This window comes from Pelophylax lessonae, assembly GCF_965119305.1.
Source record: "Pelophylax lessonae genome assembly, chromosome: 13".
In the NCBI taxonomy this organism is placed as follows: Eukaryota; Metazoa; Chordata; class Amphibia; order Anura; family Ranidae; genus Pelophylax; species Pelophylax lessonae.
This window is the reverse complement of record NC_138780.1, coordinates 22,944,953-22,971,988: the sequence shown is the minus strand read 5'-3', so window position 1 is coordinate 22,971,988 and position 27,036 is coordinate 22,944,953. Positions and strand designations below refer to the sequence as shown.

General features: G+C 44.6%; 1 protein-coding gene across 3 annotated transcripts in view; it reads left to right on the top strand.

Moving 5' to 3' along the window:
• OTUD7B (OTU deubiquitinase 7B) overlaps positions 1-26,509 on the top strand; it is a 136,051-nt gene extending 109,542 nt beyond the window's left edge. For all 3 annotated transcript variants that reach the window (XM_082242557.1, XM_082242556.1, XM_082242558.1), the window contains exons 7-11: positions 1,006-1,133; positions 11,710-11,859; positions 12,741-12,858; positions 15,479-15,563; positions 24,796-26,509. In XM_082242557.1, coding sequence (XP_082098683.1) covers positions 1,006-1,133; positions 11,710-11,859; positions 12,741-12,858; positions 15,479-15,563; positions 24,796-26,097 — 1,783 coding nt within the window. In that variant the 3' untranslated portion in view covers positions 26,098-26,509. The remainder of the gene's footprint in view (positions 1-1,005; positions 1,134-11,709; positions 11,860-12,740; positions 12,859-15,478; positions 15,564-24,795) is intronic.
• Positions 26,510-27,036: the final 527 nt, after the last annotated feature.

Here is a 27,036-nt window from a genome sequence, read left to right as displayed (position 1 = left end):
TAAAGCGGAGTTCCACAAATTCAGGCACTTTGTAAAAACTGCAGGCATATCAGGCGTTAAGTGGAACAAGGTAGTCAAACGCCTTGCCTATCTCTGCGTAGACTTATGTCTATTATTCACATCTGACCGGTTTATTGTGCTCTAGGAAGAGAACTTCTGCTGCTCACTGTGGGTCGAAGTTCCTTCAAGAGCGCAGTCGCTGGAACCTGCAATGCCCACCCCTCCTCTCCTTCTGCCCATTCACAGAAGCCTTTGTATTATGCAAACTCCTTTACAGGTTTAAAGGCTTCTGGGAATGGGCAGCAGAGGGGAGGGGCGGCATAGCTGCTCACAGCCTCAAGTGTCGTGTATCCTTTGGGAGTGCATTAAATATACGTAATGCAGAGAAGTCCTGAAGGTGACATGCACCTAATCGGACTTAACTCATAGTGTGCCTGCACTTTTTGCAAAGGTGCTGAATCCTTGGTATTTTCTGGAATGTCTGTTTTATGTTTTTTTTTTAGGGTGCATTTACAATTGCGAATGCACCAGCTCAGGGGTTCCCATCATTATCTGCGAGTAGGCTGCCCTATTGAATGCAGAGGGAGGCTGTCTGCTCTTGCATGTAATTGCTCAAACGGCGATCACATGCAAGTGATCAGCCCTGGACGCAAACTTTTTTTTTTTCCAAACCTATAAGAGGTCATATGTCACATTTGGTCCACTCCAGTTCCTTTACTTTAAGAGAAGTCATTGTGCCTGGTATGAACAAAACAAGGGAACTAGAAGTGTCTGCTTGGACAAACACAGCTAATCAGATTCTTCCTTTTATTTACCAGCTTGTACAAGTTTAAAAAAAAAAAAAACTGAATTGTAATTGGCTGCTTGAGAAATAGACATGTTGTTGTTCTGTATAGTGAGTATGAATTATATTCAGCAGCAGGGAGGACATGGAGACAATTGTATTTTGCGAAGCTGATCATAGACAGTGCTGTGAAAGTAATAAACTTTCTCTGTGTGTGACAGGATTGACAGCTCAGAGGAACCCGTGTACGAGAGCCTGGAGGAGTTTCATGTCTTTGTACTTGCACATGTCCTTAAGAGACCCATTGTAGTGGTGGCAGACACCATGCTGAGGGATTCTGGTGGCGAAGGTAATAATTGCTTTTCTTTGTTGTGTTTTTTTTTTTTTTTTATGTGATGCTCCATTTTAAATAATCTATATAACCAAAGGTTTGAGGTCACATTGCCATCACGTCTACCATGTGGTCACTCTTCTATATTGAGCTCAGGTGTTTCCAGTGAAGGGCACAGTTTATTCTACACCATACAAACTAGTGATCGACCGATATTGGTTTTTTGTTGCCGATACCGATATTTTGGCCAATGCATATTGGTATTGGCTGATATTTTCGTACAAAAAAAAAAAAAGGTACTCTTGTGGAGGGATCTGGGGGTCTAAAAGAACCCAAACCCCTCCTCTGCACTTAAAAGAATTCAAAACGCCAAGTGTGGCTGTTTTGAATGCTGTAATTTTTTTTAATCTGGCGCCAGACAGTACCCGGAAGTGATGTCATCACTTCCGGGTTTTTGCATGGAGATCGACCAGAGCCGAATGCAGCTTTGATCGGGTCTTCGGCGGCCGTGCAGGCTGGTTGCTCGGGTCTCCCGGTGGGACGGGAGACCTGGGCGAGCCGCAGGATGGGGGGGAAATGTCCCCTCCCGCTCCTTGTAATGACAGCCGCGCAGCTTTTCAGCTGCATCGGTTGTCATTACAAGACAGCCGACTGCTGGCTATGGACGCCAGTACTGGGGTGATGCCTCTAGCTGCAGGCATCACTCTGGTACAACACTTTCCCAAAATATTGGCAATATCGGCAACCTTGGTGGCCGATTCCGATATATCAGGGAAAGTGCATATCGGCCCTTGCGTATCGGCCCTTGATATATCAGCTTTGCCGATAATCGGTCGATCTCTAATACAAACACATTTTAGACTATTGTGTGATTCCAGGTTGGAAGTACCTTTACTATTCCAGTATAACTGTGCCCTTATCCACAAGCCAGCTCCATAAACACATGGTTTGGTGTGGAGGAACTTGAGTGTCCTGCACAGGGCCCTGACCTCAACTCTACTGAACACAATTGGAAGGCTGACTGAGAACCAGGTCTTCCCTTCCGACAACTACACCTGACCTCAAAAATGATCTTTTGGCTGGATAAGCACAAATTCCCACTGCCTGATTTCTTGTGAAAAGACTTTGCAGAAGTGGAGGATGTTATAAGTGCAAAGGGAGTTGGGGGGGGGGGGGGGTTTAGATTATTGGCCATGGTATTGGAATGTCCATCAAGCAAGTGTGATGGTTGGGTTTCCGCAGACCTTACACACTATACAACTTTTGTTGTTAGATTTACCTTCAACTATGTAGTGCAGGGGCCTGCCTGATTGCATACAAATTGAAAGTGTTTAGATTTGACCTCATATTATATGGTTTTGGTAAATCTAAAGGAAAAAACAAATCTAAGGACAATTGTATATGACCCATTAGGCTTCATGTACATGGGACGTTTGAAAACCTTTTCTGAACACTGGACGTGACAGCTAGTAAGCGACGGTTAAAAACTTCAGTTTTGCCACTTTTACATTTTAGCGTTTATGCACGTTTAGGAGTGTTTGCGTTTAGAAGCATTTTCTTATAAATAACCTCAGTAGACCCTCCCAAATGCCCACAATTCGGGTCAAATCTCTCTCCCCCCCACCCCCCCCCCCGTCCGAATCGGTGCAACGCTGACTTTACAGCGCAACACTGATTCCCACAAGTAGTTTCTGTACTACTTTTGGCGACTTTGGGGGGAGATTTCAATAGACATCTGTGCAGGGACCCGCACAGATGTCGTCTGTGAAATTGCCTCCAAAGTCGGACTGAAAATGCCGGTTTGAAATCGTGCGAGTTCAGCTGATTTGCACGATTTTATACCGGCCTCAGTATGAACCTACACTAAATGTCCGATTACCAGCTGCAGCGTACATGAGGCCTTAGACTTAGGGCTCTTTCACACAGTATGTCCAGCGGGGGATTGATCCGCCGATCCCCCGCTGAGCAGGAGAATGACAGCTGTTCTCCGCACTGTGTGCGGAGACACAGCTGTCAGAGCCCCATACATCTCTATGGGGGAATCGGATGGGAACGGACCGTCAGTCCGTTCTCATCCGATCCGCTGGACGGATGGAAAATAGGGTTTCCATCCATCCAGATTTGACAGATCGGATGTCAGCGGACATGTCTCTGCTGACATCCGATGCCCCATAGGGATGCATGGGGGGACCATTCAGATCCGCCAAAAAAACGGACAGGCGGATCTGAACGGTCCGCCTGTGTGAAAGGGGCCTTAGACTTATAGGGGTTGGTTTACTAAAACTAGAGAGTGCATAATCTGGTGCATCTGTGCATGGTAGCCAATCCGCTTCTAACCTCAGCTTGTTCAATTAAGCTTTGACACCAAAAAAAAAAAACCTGGAAGTTTTCTATGCAGAGCTGCACCAGATTTTTCACTCTCTAGTTTTAGTAAATCAACCCCAAAATGTATTTAACCTTAACAATGTCTCCTAATTAGACTCCTGCATTGTCACCCTGTCACATGCATCTGTGGTAGAGTCGTCATGCTGCCATGTCAATACATATAAACAGATGGCAACCACCCCAATTTATAACTAGGCTTTGCAGATATGTTCACATGGAAGGAGTGGGCTCCCTCCGGGCAAACCTGCCCTTAATTTATCCACTGCTATATGTGCTCAAAATAAGAATCGCAGTAAGCAGAGGAGCCTCGACGTTGCCACAGAGGCTTTCACATAAATTTGCACGTGTGCAATGAAGCTTTGTTTTTAATGTGAATTGTTAGAGGGAGTCAATTTGGTTTGTAGGCTGGCTGGTAACCATGCCAGTACATATTTCACAGGCACAATCCCCCTATCAGGAGGGCAGTCTAAGGCTCTATTTACATTAGCACATCTCCAAAGTTGCTTTACATTCTCTGGAGCAAAGTTGCATCAAAAGTCACACCAAAGTAGTGCAGGCACATTGTCAAATCGCTGAAACTTTAAGTCGCACCGATTTGAACGGGTGCCATTGAAAAGAATGTGCTGCAACTTGTCATGCAACTTGAATGTCCAAAGTCACTGAATGGAGCCTAAAGCGGTGATGTGCAGCCAACACTGGAGCGAGTGAGAAAAGCTGGAGGAGATTAGGATGAAAAACAGAGCTTGTTCACATATATGCGATGACAGACAACGCATGTGATTCGCAGTGCACTGCTCTACAAATCACATGCGATGTGTATTCAGCCATACAGATCGTATGGCTGAATTCGCATCGCATTCGCGCCACAACTCGCACAGGACCCTTCCTAAAATCATCACAGGCCCCCCGGCCTCAGTACTACATTGAGAGCCCTCAGACCTGATGCAAGCAGTGGGCTGGATCTTAGGACCATTTAAAAATATTAGAATCCCCTTAACTGGTGACCCTCAGTCTGGAGGATTGGCTGGTTGTATTTGCATGCACACTGTCCTAGGTACCGTCCCAAATGTGATGCAGAGCCATGATTAAAAGAAAACCAATTAATGAAAAGGGTGGGCAATTGGGCTAGGCAGGAAAGAACTAGTTGATGCTGGACATCCTCCAGCCAGGAAGTGAGCTGGTCTACGTCTGACTTGCTGAAGTTTCTAATGCACAATGTGAGAAGCTCACAGTGTGCAGTGAATTGAGTAAAGGCCCGTACACACGTGCAGTGTGTCCGCCGAAAAGATTCGGCCGACGGCCGATTTTCGGCTTGTTAGTATGATGCTTCCGACAGCCGACAGCGCACTTTCAGGCGAACAGAATCTGTTGTGCAAGCATTAAAATTTTTGTATGCCGACACCAGAACGGCCGATTGTTCGCCAGTCAGTACAGAATTTGGCCGACAATCAGCAGATTTGCAAGACTGGGCATGCTCAGAAAAGAAAAAACACAGGGAAAGTTAACCATCACATGACATCACTTCTGCAGTCGGCTGTTGTTGGCAAAATTCGTGTGCAGTCTTTTGCACTTTTCAGCGGACACGACAGCCCTGGACAAAAGACGGCCGATCGTTCGGCCGACGATCGGTACGTGTGTACGGGCCTTAAGCCATTTCAGTCCAGGAGAGGAGGCTGTAGTACTGTGGAAGGCTGTAGTTCAGCTTTAAGCTCCTGGTCAGATCAGGTAAACCCATAATAGATTCATCCTAAAGCAGGCAGTAGCTGTTGGGAAAGAAGGATAACGCAAAGTTAACCAGTTTATCCGAATTCGGGCCCCTGTTCACATATCAAGTAGCAGACAAGTGTTCCCGCTCGCAATTTTTGTTGTGCCATTTTTGCGATTTCGCGTGTTGAACATAGAGGGGCCCATTTACTTTAACCACTTAAGCCCCGGAGGATTTGGCTGCTCAAAGACCAGGGCCTATTTTGCGATTCGGCACTACGTGACTTTAACGGTCGTGCGACGCTGTACACAAATGAAATTGACGTCCTTTTTTCCCCACAAACAGAGCTTTCTTTTGGTGGTATTTGATCACCTGTGCGACTTTTACTTTTTGCGCTATAAACAAAAAAATGAGCGACAATTTTAAAAAAAATAACAATATTTTTTTATATGAAATTCCCCCCCCCCCCCCCCCCCCCCAAATGTAAAAATCAAAAAAAGTCGCAATAAGCCTTTTTGGATTGGTTTGCGCAAAAATTATTGCGTTTACTAACTATGGGAAAGATTTGTCATTTTTATAGTTTTTTTTTAACTAGTAACGGCGGCGATCTGCGGTTTTTTTTTTGCCCGACATTGCGGTGGACAGATCGGACCCTTGACTGACATTTTTGACACTTTTGGGGGTACCAGTGACATTACTACAGTAATCAGTGCTATACATATGCACTGTTACTGTAAAAATGACACTGGCAGGGAAGGGGTTAACTTAGTGATCAAGGGGTTAAGTGTGTCCCTAGGGGCGTGATTCTAACTGTCAGGGGGCGTGGCTTGTGATGTAACCACAGAGACCTACGATCCTACATAGTAGGATCCTATGATCTCTGCAGTTACACCAGGGAGAATGACAGGCGGCTTTGTTTACATCAGCCGCCTGCCTTTCTCCCTCTCCAGCGGGAGATTGCCAGTTACCGGCGGACATCGGAGCCGGCGGTCACTCGCGCGGGGATGTCAGGGAACGAGCGGGGGCAAGAGCGGGGGCGCGCGCTCACCCCCAAGAGGCTCGTGGGCGAGCGGCATACCGGTACGTTGCTTTGCCCAGGAGGGGGCTGAGTGCCGCCGTATATATAGTCGTGCGTCGGTCTATGGGCGTCTGTTGCCAAAAAGAAACTCCTGCTCTTTTTTGCGGGAAAAGGCTTAGTGTGATTTTTTTTTTTTTTTTTTTTTTTTTATGTTTTGCCCCACGACAAATGCAGAATTGCACCGTGTTTGGGGTGCCGTTGTCCTTAATGAGGTTCACACGTTTTGCCAGTGATTTTAAATTGCAGCGATTCTGCCCACGATGCCTAATCTCATAATGTGAACAGGGCCTCAGTGTTACATAAATCATTGGAATTGGGTACAATTCATGCCAGTCCCCATGCAACACACATCACCACCACCACCCTCAAGATGCCTTTGTGTTGATTAAGTTTGCCCTGTTCTATCTGATAGTGACATTCTTTCCACATGCTATGAATAGAAAGTGGTGACTGACAGACAATCCTCCCCCTGCCCTCTGCCTACCTGCTCTATATCTGTGTACGCTGCCTGCAGCCTACACTGTTTTTTTTTTTTTTTTTTTTTTTTTTTTTTTTTAACGCATGACTTGTATTTTACCCTTAAGCCAAGGAACTTCTGTCACGGTTATTTAGTTTATAGATTTGTGATGCATACCATTTCACAGTTTGTGTTACAAGGCTTTCCATTACAGGCAGTCCCTGGGTTACAAACATCCGACTTACAAACTACTCCTAGTTACAAACGGAGGGGGGACAACAGGAAGTGAGATGAAATCTCCCCCTAGGAAGGGAAATTCACTCCTCTAAGTGTTATCATGGGAAAAAGATGTCTCCACTGGAACTGTATCGCCAATCCTTGTTTCCACAACAAGCCAAAATTTTCAAAATCTAGTTGTCATAGGGACAGAAAGTAAGGTGAAATCTTCTGAACAGGGGTACAGACAGCAAAATAAATGGTACAGGGGTGTTAACCCTTCCCTATGCTATGCAAAAAACGTAAAAATGATTCTTTTGGCTGGGGCTACACTTAAAAAATGTACCTGTTTTGACTTACAAACAAAATCGACTTAAGAACAAACCTACAGTCCCTATCTTGTTTGTAACCTGGGGACCGCCTGTATATTATTTCTTGATCTATACCTCAATATTTTATGATTTGGTCTTTAGGGGGTTCTCTAGTATTGCTGTTTCTCATTCTTGTGTTTCACCTTGTTTGTCTTTGAAGTTCTGAGCATGAGCTGTTCTTCCTACAGCTTGAGAGTCTTTACCTGCTTGCTCTGGGTTTGCTTGTAAGATGTTTCTCCAAGTTTTCTTAGAGCCCTGGTTTTTCTTGTTTATCATTTTCTTTAAGGTTTCTAGTTTTGCCTGCTTGCCCTGCTCATTGAGGATCCCTAGTCTTGACTGGCTTTGTGAGGTTCCCAAGTTATAGCTACTTGCATGGTTCTTTGAGGTTCCCAAGTTAAAGCTGCTTGCCTGGCTCTTTGAGGTTCCCAATTTATAACTTATTGCCTGGCTCCATGAGGTTCCCAAGTTAAAGCTGCTTTGAGGTTCCTAAGTTATAGCTGCTTGCCTGGCTCCATGAGGTTCCCAAGTTAAAGCTGCTTGCCTGGCTCTTTGAGGTTCCCAAGTAAAAGCTGCCTGCCTGTATCTTTGAGGTTCCCAAATTAATAACTGATTGCCTGGCTCTTTGAGGCTCCCAAGTTATAGCTGCTTGCCTGTCTCTTTGAGGTTCCCAATTTATAGCTGATTGCCTGGCTCTATGAGGTTCCCAATTTATAACTGCTTGCATGGCTTTTAGGTTCCCAAGTTATAGCTGCCTGCCTGTCTCCTTGAGGTTCCCAAGTTCTAGCTGCTTGCCTGTCTCTTTGAGGTTCCCAAGTTCTAGCTGCTTGCCTGGCTCTTTGAGGTTCCCAAGTTATAGCTGATTGCCTGGCTCTTTGAGGTTCCCAAGTTCTAGCTGCTTGCCTGGCTCTTTGAGGTTCCCAAGTTATAGCTGATTGCCTGGCTCTTTGAGGTTCCCAATTTATAACTGATTGCCTGGCTCTTTGAGGTTCCCAATTTATAACTGATTGCCTGGCTCTTTGAGGTTCCATAATTATAGCTGCTTGCCTGTCTCTTTGAGGTTCCCAAGTTATAGCTGCTTGCCTGTCTCTTTGAGGTTCCATAATTATAACTGCTTGCCTGGCTCTTTGAGGTTCCCAAGTTATAACTGCTTGCTTTGAATTTATTTGCTTGAAATTCACACATTTTTGTGTCTTATTTGTTGAGTCTTAGTGACTGGGTGTTGCCTGCTTCTTTAAAGTTTCCAGGTCATTGTAGATCCCTGGTGTTGCCTGCTTGTCTGGCTCTTTGAGGCTCTCTAGTTTTATGTCTGCCTGCCTTGGGTTGGCTTCCTTGAAGTTTCCCCATTTTTGGCTGTGTTGAATCTTGGTGCCCAGGCATTGCCTTCTTCTTAAGTTTCCAGCTTGCTTGCCTTGGGTTTGCTTGCTTGACTTTCCCCCGTTTTTCTTATTTGTTAAATCATGGTGCCTTTATGTTTCCGGCTTCTTTGAAAAATTCCAATTTTGCCTACGTGCCACAGTTTTGGGGTTCCCTGATTTTGCCTGATTGCCCAGCTCTTAAAGATTTCTAGGTTTTCCTGCTTTCTCAGCTCGAGGTTCCCAGGTTTCACTTGTTTACCAAGCTCAGTGAGGTTTCTAGGTTTTGCCTGTATACTCAGCTCATTGAGGGTCCCTGGGTTTGCATGCTTACTCAGCTGTTCGAGGTTCTCAGGTTTTGTTTCTTACCAAACTTGTTGATTTTCCTCGGTTTGATCTGGTTTTTCAGCACGTTAAGGTTCTCTGAGATTGTCTATCTCAGCTCATTATGGTTCCCAGGATTCGCTTCTTCGCAGAGCTTGTTGATGTTCTTAGGTTTTGCCTGGTGACCCAACTACTCATTGAGGTTCTCTGGGTTTGTCTTCTTGCTCAGCTCCTTGAGGTTTTTCTGCTCTCATCTCATTGAGGTTCCCTGGTTTAGCTTGTTGACCAAGCTCATTGACGATCCTAGGTTTTGCCTGATTACTCAGCTCATTGAGGTTCCCTGGGTTTGTATGCTTGCTTAGCTGTTTGAGGTTCTCAGGTTTTGCTTGTTACCAAACTTGATTTTCCTGGGTTTGATCTGGTTTTTCAGCACATTGAGGTTCTCTGGGATTGTCTATCTCAGCTCATTATGGTTCCCAGGATTTGCTTCTTCGCAGAGCTTGTTGATGTTCTTAGGTTTTGCCTGATCACCCAACTCATTGAGGTTCTCTGGGTTTGTCTTCTTGCTCAGCTCCTTGAGGTTTTTCTGCTCGCATCTCATTGACGATCCTAGGTTTTGCCTGATTACTCAGCTCATTGAGGTTCCCTGGGTTTGTATGCTTGCTTAGCTGTTTGAGGTTCTCAGGTTTTGCTTGTTACCAAACTTGATTTTCCTGGCTTTGGCCTGGTTATCCAGCACGTTAAGATTTCCTAGCTTTGTCTGCTATCTCAGCTCATTAGGGTTCCTACGCTTTGCATGTTCACCGAGCTTATTGATGTTCCTAGGTTTTGCCTGATCGCCAAACTCATTGAGGTTCTCTGGGTTTGTCTGCTTGCCCAGCTCCTTGAAGTTCTATGAGGTTTTCTGGGTATTGTCTGCTTTTACTGTGCTAGCCTTAAGCCTAGTACACACGCAACGATTATCGGCCGACCGGTCGTCCGTCTTTTGTCCAGAGTGGTGTTTTGTTGGTTGGAATGTGCTCTAGACTGCACACGAATTTTCTCGCCCGACAAAATTCTACTTCAGAAGTGATGTCATGTGTTGGATTGCTTTCTTTGTGTTCGTTCTTCTCTGAGCATGCCCAGTCTTGCTCATAAGATTTTTCCCTGTCGAAATCTGTACTGACTGCACGAAAATCGGCCGTGTTTTGACGGCGGACAAAAATTTTATAGCCTGCACACCAGATTTTTTTCAGCCGAAAAGTCGTAGTCAGTTGTCGGAAGCATCATACTAACAACCTGAAAATCGGCAGATCGGTCGTCGGATGAAAATTCCCTGCCGATTTTCGACACGTGTGTACGAGGCTTTACTCTATAAAACATTTCCTAGGGTTGTTACCTCCTTCACTTTTATGTACTGTATAGAATTGTTCCTTTGTCTTGAGATACCCAGGTTTTGCCATCTTACTCTTTCTCCATGAAGGTTCTCCTGCTTGTCTGATTGTTCTTCGCTCGTCTGTCATTTTCTTCCAATACATTAAATTAAATCACAAGCTCATGTTTTAGTAGCTTTTTCCAGTGGTGGCCTCATTTCCTCAGAATCATTGGAACACTTCAGATCCATCCAACCTCGCAAAGATCTGGTTGTGTGTTCATTGTTTAAGGGAAACCTGTCCTGAGAGAAACATTGAGCCCGCCATTGTTGACGACTTATTCTGCAAATGCTAGTTACCAGGCGGTTATGCTCACAATCTATCTTCATAAATACGGCGAGTCTTTTATCAGAACAAGCATGAAGATAAAAGTGTTCTGACCTTCCAGAATCTGCATGCTTGTTCCGAGTTGGTGATATCATAGGGTCTGCATAGTGGTCAGGGAGGTATCATTTTCTGAAGGAGGTTAGGAATGGCAGTTCCCATATTTTACTCTGGAAAGGTTTACTTTAAGCCACGAATAAATGGTAAAATCTTGATGTATATTATCCCACATCCACAAATGTTTTGATTGAACAACCCCACTGATGACCGAAGAGTCAGTTACTCTGAATTGCACTTAGTCTGTTTAAAGTGGTTGAGGGTAATAAAAGGTAAAACCTTCAGTGTCCAGGATTCCCCCCTGTACTTACCTGAGCCCAATCCCAATTCAGCACCGTACACACGAGTAGCGGCTCTCTCCTACTCCTCTCAGGGCGGATCGATAGCAGCGAGAGAAATTGCTATGCTAAGGAGCCAGCTGTCTTTGTCTATGGATGCAGGCTGTGGACCTCAGCAAGCTTGCACGAGTACTCCCCTTAACAAGTGGCTTGCTGGGTGGGTGGGGATACGCATTCAGGCTTGCTCCTAAGCCTCGCTGCCTGTGTCCATAGAGGAAATTGGGTGGGGGGGTGAGGAACCAGGAGCGCTGACAGGGGGCTCCAGAAGGAGGGTCAGGGCATGTTTGAGTCAAATTATTAAAAATGTTTCCCTCCTATCAGTTTGCAGTTTCTTAGCTGTTCTTATCCACTTTTTTTTAAACCAGATCAGTTTACATCTATGCTTTAAATTTAGTAAATTTGTTAAATCTGATTGTAGCATGGGTGGCCACCTTTAGCTACGTATCGATGTGCAGCCTTTTATTTATTTTTTTTTAACTTTCTGTATTGTTCCTTTTAATGTTCTGATATTGTACAGGTTTGGTTCTGTCACTTTCTTAGAGTTACCATTAACACTGATCTCTCTGTATGTGCAGCCTTTGCTCCAATACCCTTTGGGGGCATTTACCTTCCCCTGGAGGTCCCACCCACCAAGTGCCACAGCTCCCCGCTTGTGCTGGCCTATGACCAAGCCCACTTCTCTGCCCTGGTGTCCATGGAACAGAACGAGCAAAGCAAGGATCAAGGTAAATTTCTGACACAGTCCAGTACCATAGCATTACTGGTGGGGGAAAGAGAGCACCCTAAAATGTATCCTATTGTTTCTGTATGGGTGTGTTCTTTTTAATTATTAGTGGACCTGTATGTATTATGTGTGTGCATTTTTGTTGTTGCAATTTAGTGTATTTCCAAGGATAGATTCCTGCATACACAACCAGCATTGGAAATCGATAAAAGTGAAAAACTTTTTTTTAAACTTGTTTTTGCATTAAAATACACCTTGCAGCCAAGCGGCCCTAGTAATTTTAAAAACACTGTGTAGCCTAGAAAATCAGGAATGTCGTTTTTTTACGCCCCCAGTAACCCATATGTGTGGCAGCAAAAACCTGGGCTTTAATGCATTAATTACATCATTCATCCATCAGGACTACAAGTCCCATCGTGCATAGCATACAATTTACTGTCAGTGTGGGGACGGTTGCCCCCTGCAGTCCTCCCAGGGAGCACGCAAGTAAGGGTGACTCCATAGAACCCCCACTCAGGGGATTAGCATTTTCAGGAGGTAAAGAGTAAGCAGCGTACATTGGGAGTCCCAGTCTGCAATAGAAATTGTTACAAATGTAGGTTTTAATATATAATGTGTGATGAATATATATATATATATATGTGTGTGTGTGTGTGTGTATATGTATGTATGCATATATATATTTGTATCATCAGCTGTGTTCCTTGGGTCAATGTAGGTCTATAATTTTCCATTTTTCTACATTTCTGTACTTCCCATACCTCACTACAATAATTTCATGTTATGTTTGACTGGAGGACCTCTTTTTTTTTTTTTTTTCAAAGGATTTGAGTTGAACAAAGGCAGCTTTTCATACTCTGCATGTTTTGTTTTTTTCTATAGCGCCTTTCATCCCCCTTACGGACTCTGAGCACAAGTTACTTCCTGTGCACTTTGCAGTGGATCCCGGCAAGGACTGGGAATGGGGCAAGTACGACTCCGATAATGTCCGACTGGCAAGGTACAGTTGCTTCCATCCCTGTGATCTCACCTAAATGACTTCTGTACTTCTGTGTGTATATATATATATAATTTTTTTTGAGTAGTGACATGCATTCTATTAAAGCTGGACTACAGGAAAATAAAAAGTTGTCTCTTGCAGTGCAAGGGTTAATCGCTCATTTATGCCTAGGGGAAATGATTAAAGGAGTTTTATTTACCTGATCCTTCAGTCCCCGCTGCAGCAAGACCAGTCCCCGCTGCAGCAAGACCAGTCCCCGCTGCAGCAAGACCAGTCCCCGCTGCAGCAAGACCAGTCCCCGCTGCAGCAAGACCAGTCCCCGCTGCAGCAAGACCAGTCCCCGCTGCAGCAAGACCAGTCCCCGCTGCAGCAAGACCAGTCCCCGCAGTGTCTGCATCTCCCCACGCTCCAGTGGTCCAGAGCAGTGCTCTCCAAACTGCAGCTCTTTGCTTGCCTTTATCTGACCCTTGGGGCACTATTCCTCTGTCATAAAAGACTCCATTCCTCCCACTGACGCCAATGATGGGGCACCATTCTTCCTACTGATACCAATGATGGAGTATTATTCTCCCTACTGATACCAATGATGGGGTATTATTCTTCCTACTGATACCAATGATGGGGTATTATTCTTCCTACTGATACCAATGATGGGGTATTATTCTTCCTACTGATACCAATGATGGGGCGGGCACTATTGTTCTTACTGACACCAATGATGGGGTACTATTCAAAAAGCAGCTTAACTTTATCTTTAACTTCTCCTGGCAATGGGTGCAATGCTCATCTTTCTGATGCTCCAAGTTGTTGATGGACCCTCGGCCTTCTCACTTACAATGCAGGACTGCTGGTCCTACATTGTATGTGATTAGAGTGCGATTGACGGAGAGCTGAGCTTCAGGGGACCAGTTGCACGGAGAACAGGAAGCTTGCAAAAGTGAGGGAGACCAAGACAAAAATTAGCATTAACCCTTGCATTGCAGTGGGAGCCCCACTGCAAGGAAAGTTTTGTGATTTGCCCAGAGTTCAGCTTTAAGTGGTCTCTTGTTGTTGCAAAAGACAGGAATGCTAGTATGTCCTGTCCTTGGGTTTTAGTTTGTCCCGTCCTTGGGGTTTCAGTAGGTCCCGTCCTTGGGGTTTCAGTAGGTCCCGTCCTTGGGGTTTCAGTAGGTCCCGTCCTTGGGGTTTCAGTAGGTCCCGTCCTTGGGGTTTCAGTAGGTCCCGTCCTTGGGGTTTCAGTAGGTCCCGTCCTTGGGGTTTCAGTAGTTCCCGGGGTTTTAGTAGGCCCCGTCCTTGTTTTTTTTTTTTTAGTAGGTCCCATCGTTGGGTTTTAGTATGTGTCCCGTCCTTATGTTGAGGTTTACTACTGTAGTAATCCATTGCATTCAGAATATATATTTTAGTAGTATGACTTTCCTGGTTGGTTGTACTTTGTACATCATCATTACCCTTAGCTTTGTAAATATGGCAGCCTTGTTTTGGTGAAGTTGGGCAGCCATGTCATAGGACACTGTGTCCTTTTTTTTGTGCTCGGTTATGTCATCTTAGAGCTGCCCAGCCCGCCCTGTGAATATTTTATGAGGAATCTCTTGCCCGTCCTTTCAGCTCTCCTGTTCTCAGAATGTAATAGGATCTCAGTTTTGTTTCTTCTCTTGGCCTTCAATAACAGCCATCCTTTTACAGAGCATTCAACATGTTAGTGCCAAATGCCAGTAGATCGTATTAGAATGCATTAAGATAAAAAAAACTTCTGACTTTACAACTCCTTTAACCCCTTCCTGACTGCAACCTACAGAATAATGTACTCCGAGAACCCCTGAGCAGTGTTAGTTCTGAAACTACACTGATGGCTACCAGTCTCAGACTAGTGAATGGGAACTTAGTCAACCTAGTGCCTGATCATGTGATCACCTGGACAGCCAATCATGGTAATCGCAAGGCTTGTTTACAGCCAATTGTGGTGGTCACATGAGGTTTGTTTAAATGCTGGCTGCCGCTGTCTCTCAGTCACAGTCGGCAGTTTCAAGAGACTTTGTAATCTGTATACATTAACATGCCAGGCTGAACCTGAATCCATCTTTGTTGTGGTTGTTAAAGCGGTGTTCCAGCCCCCCCCCCCCCCCCCCCCAAAATTAAAAGTCAGCAGCTGCACATACTGTAGCTGCTGACTTTTAATATTAGGAAACTTACCTGTCCTGGATGTCGGCACCGCAGCCGATGTTTCCATCCGCTGTCGAGTGCTGTTGCTGCCAATGCCGGTAAGGGAACCCGGCAGTGAAGCCTTGCGGCTTCATGGGCGGGTCCCTACTGCGCATGCGTGAAGCCCACTGCGCATTCGAATTGGCTCGGCGGCGGGGGAAGGAGGAGGGGGCCAAACTTCCGAGGGACAGCGCCGCGGCGCCGTCTCCCGGAAGCGGGGAAGGGTACCTGTCAAAAACAGGTACCCGTTCCCCCTAACCCCCCGGAAAGGTGCCAAATGTGGCACCGGAGGGGGGGAGGAAGCAAATGAGCGGAAGTTCCACTTTTGGGTGGAATTCCACTTTAATTACAAGTTTTACAAAATTGCAGCTTAAAAATACAAATGTATTAACCTAAACGTTTTTTTCTTTTTTTCTTGCAGCGTCGCATTATCTCTGGAAGCCAAGTTAAATTTTTTGCATAATTACATGACAGTCACCTGGCTTTCTCTGCCATGCGAGACGCAGGTATGTTTGGGGGGGATCAGACACTATAAAAGGATTAAGTGGGATATAATCCAGAGACGAGTAAGGTAGAACGGGAGCCCTAGACAAGGTAGCAGCTTTATGGCCCTGCCCTTGATCAGTGTTGCTGCAAGCACAGAGATTCCGCCCCAATGGCATTAATCCTTCAGACACCAACTGCCTTCCAGTACATCCTCTTGTGTGAGGTGACTGGCATGAGCACAGCTTTGACTAATTGAATGATCTCCTTGGTTTACTGCAGGAGCATGAATCTTGTAGCTGGGCCCCCTGGACATCCCCAGGCACTAGGCCCCTGCTTAGGTTGCCTTGCGGTAGATCTGTCTCTGGCTTTAAAACCACTTTTTCTGTTTATTATGCTTGTATTAAAATATGCAGTGCTAACAGCTACACATACATAAATGCACGTGTAAAATGTTTGTAAATGGATATACTCTGAGACCCCGTTCAGACAGGGGCGACACGACTTGGTGGGGCGACCTCTGCGCGACTTGCTCGGACTTCATATCATTGAAGTCGATGCAAGTCGCCTCCAGGTCGCCCCAAAGTAGTACAGGACCCTTTTTCTAAGTCGAAGCGACTTGTGTCGCTCCTATTAGAACGGGTCCTGTGCTAATCAATGGCGAGCGACCCACTGCGACTTGTCAGGCGACCAAGTCGCCTGACAAGTCGCGCTAGTGTGAATGGGGGCTTAATAGCCACTTTATAAAGTCTACCTGTCTAATATCCTAGAGCTGATCTCCAGGTTTTAATAAAGTCTAAATGGTTTGTTTTGGACCAAGCTGGCAATGAATTTACCTTTTAGTACCTTTTAGTACTAGATATATAAACTATATGTAGCCTTAGCTACATACAGTATACAGCGCTGTGTTCCAGCAGTAAGATGGAGTCTTTCTGAATAAAAAAAAAATCAGATTGAGTTCTGCTTAGCCATTCACAGGGAGCTTTGTATTCTATGAATGAATACAAAGCTTTCCCTGATTGGCTGAGGTGGGAAGATGACGTCATGATTTCTCTATCGTTCATTGACAGACGCAGCTCCATATTCTTCTTGACCATTGGGTTGCTGCCCCGGAAGCTTTGTATTCATTCATAAAAAACAAAGCTTCCTGTGAAGGGCTAAGCAACACTCATCCTTATTCGATTTTGTTCTGGAAGTCTCCATCTCACTGAAACAGTGCTCCATACGGTGTGTAGCTGAGACTAAATATAGTTGATACAGTGCACTCAACAGGCTTTAAGTGGTTGCTTAGTTAAAAGAAAAAACTTCACAATCACTTTAAAGCCTGTTGGGTGCAATTGAATTGAACAAAGCAGTCCCGAACCTCCTCTTTTCAGGTTCCCCCACTGGTGCTCCTGGTTTCTCCTCCCATCGGAGTGCCCCCATAGCAAGCTTCTTACTATGGGGGCACTCGTGGGATAGATTCAGAGACCATGCAGCCTGCGTGACTAGACCTCCTCCTAGGTGGTGAGCAATCCAGACTTTTACAGCTGTCACTGGAACAGTAATAGAGGGGAAATCTTCCATTGACTACAACTGACAACTTCCTAAGAGGTGATTTTTCATTTCAGTTTTGTCACTGGAGCAGGAAGTGAGGGGATATAAAATAATCCTCCAGCACTCACCTTTTAGTCTTATTCATCTGTTAGTAATGTCATTATCTAATAATGCAATTTCAAGTTGTCCTTATGTATACATATGTACACACATCACAGACGTGCTAATAATCCATTCAAAGGTCATAAACTGGAAATCCACAAAGCTGTAGAAGTCCTCAAAAGGTATCCTAAACAAGTAGTAAAATGTATGGGCAAAGAAGTTTGTTGGTACAAGTATACAAGATAATCAGCTTAGCTGTGCATAAAGGAACCCTTGAATGCCCAAATTAGTTCTTCACTGTCATAAAGTAATACAGTATTTTCTGGCGTATAAGACTACTTTTGAACCTCAAATAAATCCTCCAAAAATGGGGAGTCGTCTTATACGCCGAGTATAATATCTCCAAGGTAACCTAAGTATAAGTATTACCGGTAGATGTAATCTCTCAAGGTGCTGGCTGTGTGGGAATCCTGTACCGGTATACCGTATGTACCGTAGCTTCGGCTACATACAGTGTACCGCGCTGAGCCAATCAGGGAGAGCGATGTATTCTATTATTGAATGCAACGCCTGCTCGGATTGGCAGAGTCAGAGAGGCGGGCTGATGTTTCTCCGCCAATCCGAGCAGGCTTTGCATTCAATAATAGAATACATCGCTCACCGTGATTGGCTCAGCGCGGTACACTGTATGTAGCCGAAGCTACGGTACATACGGTATACTGGTACAGAATTCCCACACAGCCAGCGTCTTGAGATTACATCTACCGGTAATACAGTAAACCCCCCTCCATTGCGGGGGTTACGTTCCGGACCCAGCCGCGAAAAGTGAAATTCCGCGAAATAGAAAAACCCTATTAAAATGCATTGTAGGCATGTTTTTTTTACTGTCACTGTACGTGTAAAAGCATTTTAAGGTCTTTAAACACACTTTTAAAACAATAGAAACTCATTTAAACACATAAAAGATACTTAGAGACAGAGCAAGAGCTATGAAAAACACAAAAATCTTTCATTTTTAATGATTTATATAGTAAAATAACATTACAAAAAAAAACGCGAATTACCGGGACCGCAAAAACTGAACCGCGATGTAGCGGGGGATTACTGTACTTGGGGTACTTTGGAGATATTATGAGAGATTACATGTATTACAGTACTTGGGATAACTTGGAGATCTATGAGGAAATCTGATGATTTTCAATGGTGTTGCCTTGCTTCGGAAGGGGGGGTAGTCTTATACGGTGAGTATAGCCCAAAACCTATGTTTTAACTTGAAAATTAGGGGGGTCGTCTTGTACGCCGGAAAATACGGTACTTTACTATGAAAATAAGTAAAAATAAGTTATGTAAATTACCACTTAAGGACCGCCCGTCCACAATGTACTGCAGATGGGAGACCCGTGCAGGAAAAGGGACATACTGGCCTGCTTCCTGGTTTAGGGCCCATGCATGCACACCGCCTCAGTGTCAGATTGTCCACCGCACTATCGAAGTCCCATTATAGGTCACTGAGCACCACCATTAGTATTATTAAAAAAATAAATAAAAAGTTTAGTATATATCCCATAGTTTGTAGATGTTATAACTTTCACACAAACCAATTAATAGACCCTTACTGGGATTTATTTTTCACCAAAGAAATGTAGAATACATTTTGGCCAAAATTTATGAAGACTTTTTTTTTTTTTATAGTAAGTAAATATTATTTTTTTTTTTCTTTAAATTTTTCGGTCTATTTTTTTTGTTTAAATCACAAAAAAAAAAAAAAAACCCCAGAGGTGATCAAATACCACCGGAAGAAAGATCTATTTGCATGAAAAAAAATGATAAAAATGTCATTTGTGTACAGTGTTGCATGACCGTGCAATTACCAGGTAAAACAGAGCATTACTGAATAGCATAAAAAAAAATGGCCAGGTCATGAAGGGAGTAAAACCTTTGGGAGGTTAAGTGCAGTAGTAGAAGGCACATCATCCCTGCATTGCTATCTTTGAAAGAAGATTTCAGTTGAGATGTGTCAGAAGTGACGCTGAGAGTGACGTCACCGCAGGGTGTACTACCTGGAAGCGCGCAGTATTCCGCTGTGAGTGACGTCACCACGGGGTGTACTACCTGGAAGCACGCAGTATTCCCGCTGTGAGTGACGTCACCACGGGGTGTACTACCTGGAAGCACGCAGTATTCCCGCTGTGAGTGACGTCACCACGGGGTGTACTACCTGGAAGCACGCAGTATTCTGTGCAGAGCTGCACAAACACAGGTCTTTATCTGGAAGTTTTACTACTTGTTTACGATACCTGCTGCATGGAGTTATACAGCTTTGTGGTTTTACAATGGATATCCTTTGACTTGAATAGATTATTGTCAGCACTTCTGTCATGTGCGCACATTTAGATACGTGAAAAGGACAGGTGAGTAATGAATTCTTTTTCATTAGATGAATACAACTAGAGGAAGATAATATTTTATGCTCTATTGACATAGGAAGTCCGCGGCTACCTAAACATTGGGTATACCTCCCTATTCATGGGCTGAAAAAATATATTTGTTTTTGAGGAAATGAAGGGAAATCTCACCAATGGAGGAAAAAAAAAAACTTGTCTGGTGTTACCTATACTATCTTCTGTCCAAAACTTAAAAGAATTCTTTACCATGCCTGCATGCCTAATAAAGTGGCCTCTAAAGCACTGTGCAAATTTCTTTCCTGCAACCCACTTGCACGATTCCCCCATCAACACAGACAGTGATGACTGGGGAATCCTTCCTGACAAGCAATTATCTGCTCCCAGTGGGCGAGAGAAGACAGCGATTATTGTTAGAGATGATCACAGCTGAATGTGGCTGGCTAGTTGTCCAGGTTTCCCCAAAGGTAAGACCTACCCTGAAAGTAAGACCTACTGTTATTTTCAGGGAGGGCTGCAATATAAGCCCTACCTCAAAAATAAGCCCTGGTTTAGTGTTTGTAAAATCCTAAATGTCCCGTGTGTGTTTCTGTAATCTAATAGTGTGAAATACCTTCCGTACAGCGCCACTCAGCTGATTCCCTGCGTTGCTCTTCTCCTCTTCTCATAGCTGTCAGCGGGGGATCTCAGCCCCTCCCCTCTGCAGTGTCCAGAGCGGGTCACAGAAGCGCCGAGCATTATATTAGAATAGTGTGAAATACCTTCGTTACAGCGCCGCTCAGCGCTTCTGTGACCTCCAGCTGTCTGCGGGGGGAGAAGAGAAGGAAGAGCAGTGGGAAATCAGCTGAGCGCCGCTGTACCGAAGGTATTTCACACTATTATAATGCTCGGCGCTTTTGTGACCCGCTCTGAGGGGAGGGACTGAGATCTCCTATTGACGGCTATGAGAAGCGGAGTAGAGCAGAGCGGGAGATTAGCTGAGCAGCGCTGTACCGAAGTTATTGCACACTATTAGATTACAGAAACATACACTGGACATAGAGGAGGAGAGTAGAGCAGAGCGGGAAATCAGCTGAGCGCCGCTGTACCGAAGGTATTTCACGCTATTATAATATAATGCTCGGCGCTTCTGTGACCCACTCTGAGCACTGCAGAGGGGAGGGGCTGAGATTCCCCCGCTGACAGCTATGAAGACGAGAAGAGCAGAGCGGGGAATCAGCTGAGCGGCGCTGTACCGAAGGTACTCCACACTATTATAATATAATGCTCGGCGCTTCTGTGACCCGCTCTGAGGGGAGGGGCTGAGATCTCCTATTGACGGCTATGAGAAGCGGAGGAGAGCAGAGCGGGAGATTAGCTGAGCGGCGCTGTACCGAAGTTATTTCACACTATTAGATTACAGAAACATACACTGGACATTATATAAAACAGTCGTAAAGTAGATTCTAGGATTTTACAAACACTGAACTAGGTTCACACTGGGGTATCCTGACAGGCAGGGAGGGAGGGAGAGAAGACCTACCCCGAAAATGAGCCCTACTGTGTCTTTTGGTGCCAAAATTAATATAAGACCTGGGCTTATTTTCGGGAAAACATGGTACCCAAGTTGATGGATCGATCAACTTTGTATGTTCAGCCTGCCCACACAGGGTTCAAATCTCGGCCGGTCCCTGCTAGAGCTGCATGATCGTTAAAAAAACGTGATCTCGATTCAACCCCCCCCCCCCCCCCCCCTACGATCTTAATCCAGCATTTCCAGGATTGATGTAACAAGTGCAGAGCAGTTCCCGCTCATAGCTATCAAAAAAAAAAAGGGAAGCCAAGCGCTACGAGATAAAAAGAAACACTGTATCATTTGGTTCTTTTACAGATCAAAGGGATGAACTTCGGTCTGTAAATGAGGGCAATTTAACTACTTAAAGACTAAGCCTTATTCTGACATATGTTGCGTACAAGTTTAAAATCATTTTTTGCTAGAAAATTATTTGGAACCTCCAAACTATATATATTATAATATAATTTTTTTTTTTTCTTTAGCAGAAACCCTAGAGAAAAAAAAATGGCGATCATTGCAATATTTTATGTCACACTGTATTTGCGCAGCGGTTTTTCAAATGCAATATTTTTGGGAAAAAAAATACACTTCAATTAACTAAAAACAAAAAAAACTAAACCGTACAGTTAGCCCAATTTTTTTGTATAATGTGAATGATGTTACGCTGAGAATCGTGACGTTTCATTTGAAAAAAAATTGTGATTCTCATTTTATCCAGAATCGTGCAGCTCTAGTTCCTGCTGAACCGGCTGAGATTCGAACCATCTATGACTGTCCTAACTGTAGAGTATGAACAGACAGACATGTGTTATGCTACATACACACAGGCATGTCATGTACTTCCCTTGTCACTGGCTATATAATCCTTAGAGTGGTGCACTACATGCATTGTTCTCTATCTTCCTCTTTTGGTGGGAACAAAAAAACTTTGACCCGCCCATCCAAGCTAAGGTCCTAATGGTATAGGCAAGCGGTGTAAGGTGCCATATCAAACCACTGGCGAGCCCGCAGGTGGACCCCCAAAGTAAGCAGCTTGCTATGGGGGCACAAAAGAAGAGAAGGAACCAGAAACACCGAGGCAGGGGGACCTGAGAAGAGCATGCAAGTGTAAACCTGTGTTTTATTTAAAAAAAAAAAAAAAAAAAAAACCTTTACAATCCCTTTAAATCAATAAAAGTGTGTTAGATCGAATGCAATGATTTATTAATATTTTATTATAAAAGTGGTATGTAATAAAAAAGCTACAATATGACTACTTTTAGGAATAACACCTAAAAAAAAAAAAAAAAAAAAAAAAAAATGCAATAATGTAGTCATTTGTCTAATTGCGAAGACTGCGTTGTTTGTAGCGGCCTGTAGGTGTCAGCAGAGGGTTGGCTCTCCTTTTTCTGAAATACTTTCGCATACAATTGCATTTCTACAGGAAGAAGTTAATTTGTTGCAATGGCAGAAACCTAAATGATAGTACAGTACTGACCTTTTTTCCTTCATTTAGACTCTGTTCATACTAGTGTGATTGCAGATGCAACTCGAGTCGCATGACAATCAAAATCCCTTTGCTTTCAATAGTGCCTGTTCACATCAATGCGACTCAGCACGGCCTAATTTTGGAAAAGGTTCCTGGACTACATTTGGTGAAATTCCTGTGCAATTTTGGCCCCGCAATCAAAACCAAATCCATGTTGCCCTACATAATCGCACTAAAAATCGCATCACAGCAGTGTGAATCTAGCCTTAAAGAGTAATTCCAATCAAATTTTAACTAAGGCTAAATTTTCTCCCCGCCCCCCACCCATTCTAAGATTATTCTATCTAGCTGTAAAAGAACAGATGTGTATACTTGCCTATTCTAAAGCCACTCCAGTCTGGGTCACATGACCCTGGCTTCAGTGTAGAGGAGGGACAGTCAACAATGACTGCCCCATAGTAAGCCTATGGGTGATGTCATCGCCTAGGCTCTGCAGCCATTGCAGCTGCCTCTCCTCTACACTAAAGCCGGTTCTGGAACCCGGTGTGATCGGACCGGAACAACTGCAGAATAGGTAAGTATAGTGTGAATATGTATATAAAATATAATAGTGTGTGTATATGTATGTATGTATATATAATAGTGTGTGTGTGTGTATATGTATGTATATATAATAGTGTGTATATATATATATATATATATATATATATAGTATTTTCGTTTACAAGGTTGATAAAATGGGGCTGGGAGTAGATTTAGCCTTGGAATTCGATGGGAATTACACTTTAGGCTTCTGGGGTCATACTATTTAACACAAAGCTCCAGTATGGTTCTCTTTGGCAATGTTAAGTTCAGCTTTAGTGAGGTCCAATGGGATCACCTCAATCCCCAGGCCTCTCATGTCCTTGTTATGAGGGGATGAAAAATGTCGGGGTACACTGTAGTCTAAGCTACCTTGTTCAATGAACCTTCCGTGTTCTCCAGATCTGATGCACATAGTTCTGATAGTGCGTCTGACATAAAACAGACCACAGGGGCATTTAAGAGCATAAATTTAAAACTGGGTACCACAATTACGGCACTTTTCCACTGCAAGTACCGGCTCGGCTCAGTTTGCTTTTCCACTGCGTGGTACGAGTCGGCACATTTCAGCACTGTATAGGCTCTACTCGGCTCGGTTTGCTTTTCCACTGTTGTAGTACTTAGTAGTAAGTGGGTGGGATTACAACGATTCTCTGACCAATCAGTGGCTAGCAGTGACAAACAATCAATGCTGCATGCAAAGGATTGTGGGATATGGTATCGGTACAGCCTGCTTGGAACCCCAACCGAGGTGGTACTGTTTAAGCGAGCCGTACCATGTAGTGGAAAAGCGCCGCTGTCCTAAACCGTACCGAACCGTTCTAACCCGTACCATGCAGTGGAGAAGCGCCAAACCGATCCGTACCATGCAGTGGAAAAGCGCGATTAGAGTGACTTTCTGAAATCTTGTACATTAATAGGTGTGACAAGAAATGACACATGTATGTATTATACCCAATTAGTGATATCGCATGAAACTGCACAGAATTGAATGTGCTTGAAGTGAAGTGCTGACTTAAGGAGCCAGTCAGTTCAGTTTAGGCCGGCCATACATGGATTGAAATTCAGCAGGGACTGGCTGAGATTCAGTCCATGTATGGGCTGGCTGATTGTACACCCATCAATCGACTTTTGTCCAACCAGCCTGTCAGATATTTTACATTTGATTACTGATGGTGGGTATAGCCGCTAGCAGTAATTATTGTGCTCTGCTGGCTGGGCACCCCGCAACCCCCCCTGCTGGCAGAACATAATCGCTCTTTGAGAGGCATTCCTCCATCAACACTGTTGATGGGGAATCAAGTTATTTTTGAGTCCTCTATGGCAGTGGTCCTCAACCCTGGCCTACAGGGCCCACTAACAGGCCAGATTTGCAAAATAACTGAAATACGTCCCAGGTGATATCATTTGCTGCTCAGTGATTGCAGTACTCTAGTCTGCATCTCCCCAAGGTAATACTTAAAATCTGGCCTGTTAGTGGGCCCTGAGGACCGGAGTTGAGGACCACTGCTGTATGGGTTGCTTTAGTTATTGGCAATCTAACTTTGTACTTTTTTTTGTTTTTTAAATCTACAAAAAGCTGATTCTTTTTTTTCTTTTCTGTAAAACAGGCTCCTCTCGCCCAGCCAGAGTCGCCAACGGCATCCGCTGGGGACGATGCAAGGTCAGCCGCAGAATCTGGAGAGTCGGACAAAGAGTCTGTGTGCAGCAGCTCGGCAAGCAATGGAGGCAGCAAGAGCGGGAAGGAGAAGGACAAGGACAAGTCCAAAAAGGAGAAAGATAAGGAGAAGGAGAAGAAGAGAGCCGATTCGGTGGCCAACAAGTTGGGCAGCTTTGGTAAGAGCTTGGGGAGTAAGCTGAAGAAGAACATGGGAGGACTGATGCATAGCAAGGGCGGCAAGTCCGGCATGTCCAACGGACAGGGTGACACGCTTGAAAAGAAAAAGAAGGGCTCCCTCAAGGGTAGGAAAGGGAGCAAGGATGATTCCTCCCAAGGAGACTTGTCTACGTCATCGGAGAAATCTTCCGTCAAATCCTCAAGTGACAAAAGCCACTGCGACCCTTACAAGTACAGTCACGATGTCAAGCTGAGTCTCAGCATCTTACGGGCGGCCATGCAAGGTGAACGCAAGTTTATTTTTGCCTGCCTGTTAAAAACAAGCGATCGGCAGCCGTACCAAAAGCAGATGATCCAGAGGTATCTGGCCGAAGCCCAGGAGAGGTTTGTAGTGGAGCAGAAGCAGAGAGAGGCAGAGAAAAAGACTCTGATGAACTGCGGCACAGCCAAGCGCTTGGAGCAGGACATGTTGCAACCTAAAGGAGACGATTTGCTTCCGTTGCCCACCTATGCCCAGGCGACTGGTAATTATGGAATGGCGGGCATGGACTATGGTGGGGGTGTAAAAGGAGCACTACCTTCCAGTTACTCCGGAGGGTTTACCATCCCGAGACCTTCCATAGTAAACGCGGATGGTACACATAGCTACCAGGACAATAGAAGGCAAGTCGCGGGTGGGCCTTGTAACAGCATGCCCTCTTATGTCACTCTCCCCCGGCAACCTGTACAGGGTCGGCTTAACGCCTACCAGCCCAGCCCGCTACAAACGGGCGGCCTTTCTCCCTCAGAGACTGAGCTTCCTCCGGTGTACCCCGAAGTCACTGACCAGACGGTCTGCATCACGCACAGCAACGGCTACAGAGAATACACAGACCCCACCCCCTTACCCAGATCCGGGAACTCTGACAGCAGCAGCAAAACCCGGACACACTATAATGTCCAGCAGACCAAGTGTAAGCAAGTCCATTGCACTTTTTACGGACGTCCCGAAACGGGGAACTACTGTTCGTGCTGTTACAAGGAGGAAATGAGGCGGAAAGAGAGGGAGAAAGAGGCTTTAATTCACAGGTTCTGACAAGAGCTAACATATGTAGTGTGTTTGACTTGTATTCCACAAAGTGTTCCAGCAGGGGGCAGCAAAGGGGAGGATGCAATAGTGCTTCTTATCAGACTTCTCCTTCATGTGTTGCCTGGGTGCTTAGATCTCCGTCTAGAGTACGCTCAAACCAGCCGATGAAACTTTGGAAGGCGTTCCGGGACGAGCACCGATTGGTTCCCAGGAGCGATAAAGAAGATTAAAAAAAAAAAAATCAGGACTTTTAAAAAAAAAAAAAAAATGCAATTTGATATTTTTATGTGACAACCTAATTTTTGATTGTCTCTTTTAGCACTTTAGGTAAAAGTATAAGTATACTGACATTTGTTTTTTTTTTGTTTTTTTTGTTTTTTAATTTTAAACCACAGCTGTCATGTTTAATCTGGTTTTAAAAGTTTATTCTAATGACACCCCCCCCCCCCCCCAACAAAAAAGGGTGTAATTACAAATTTAGCTACTTTCTACATACACAATATATCCAGTGAGCAATCTGACCAATCGTATTGCTGAACCACTCCCCATGTTGTAGCCTTGCCCTTTAGGAGGATTTGGTCTGGTGGGGCTTGTTTTTGTCCCCCCACCCCCCCCCCCCCCCCCCTGTTTGGGTCTATTTTAAGGGTCTTCAGGAAAGGCGGCATTCCCTCACCCCGGAAGTGGAGACTGTTCGCTGCTTCATAGTACTCAGCTCATTTACTTCCATTAGCAAGCTGGGGGAAATCTGAGGGCTTTGTTAAAGTATACCTAAGGTTTTGGATAGAGTGGGGATGGATTAAAACCCCTGTCAGGTTTTTATTACTGGCTGTGCCCCTTTTTGGGAGATTCACTCCCTCGATTTGTCCTGTTTACCATTATCATGTGAAAATGAAAGTAAAAGAAAATCATATTTGGGTTGTCCCCAGAAAAGTAATAGCGAGGAAA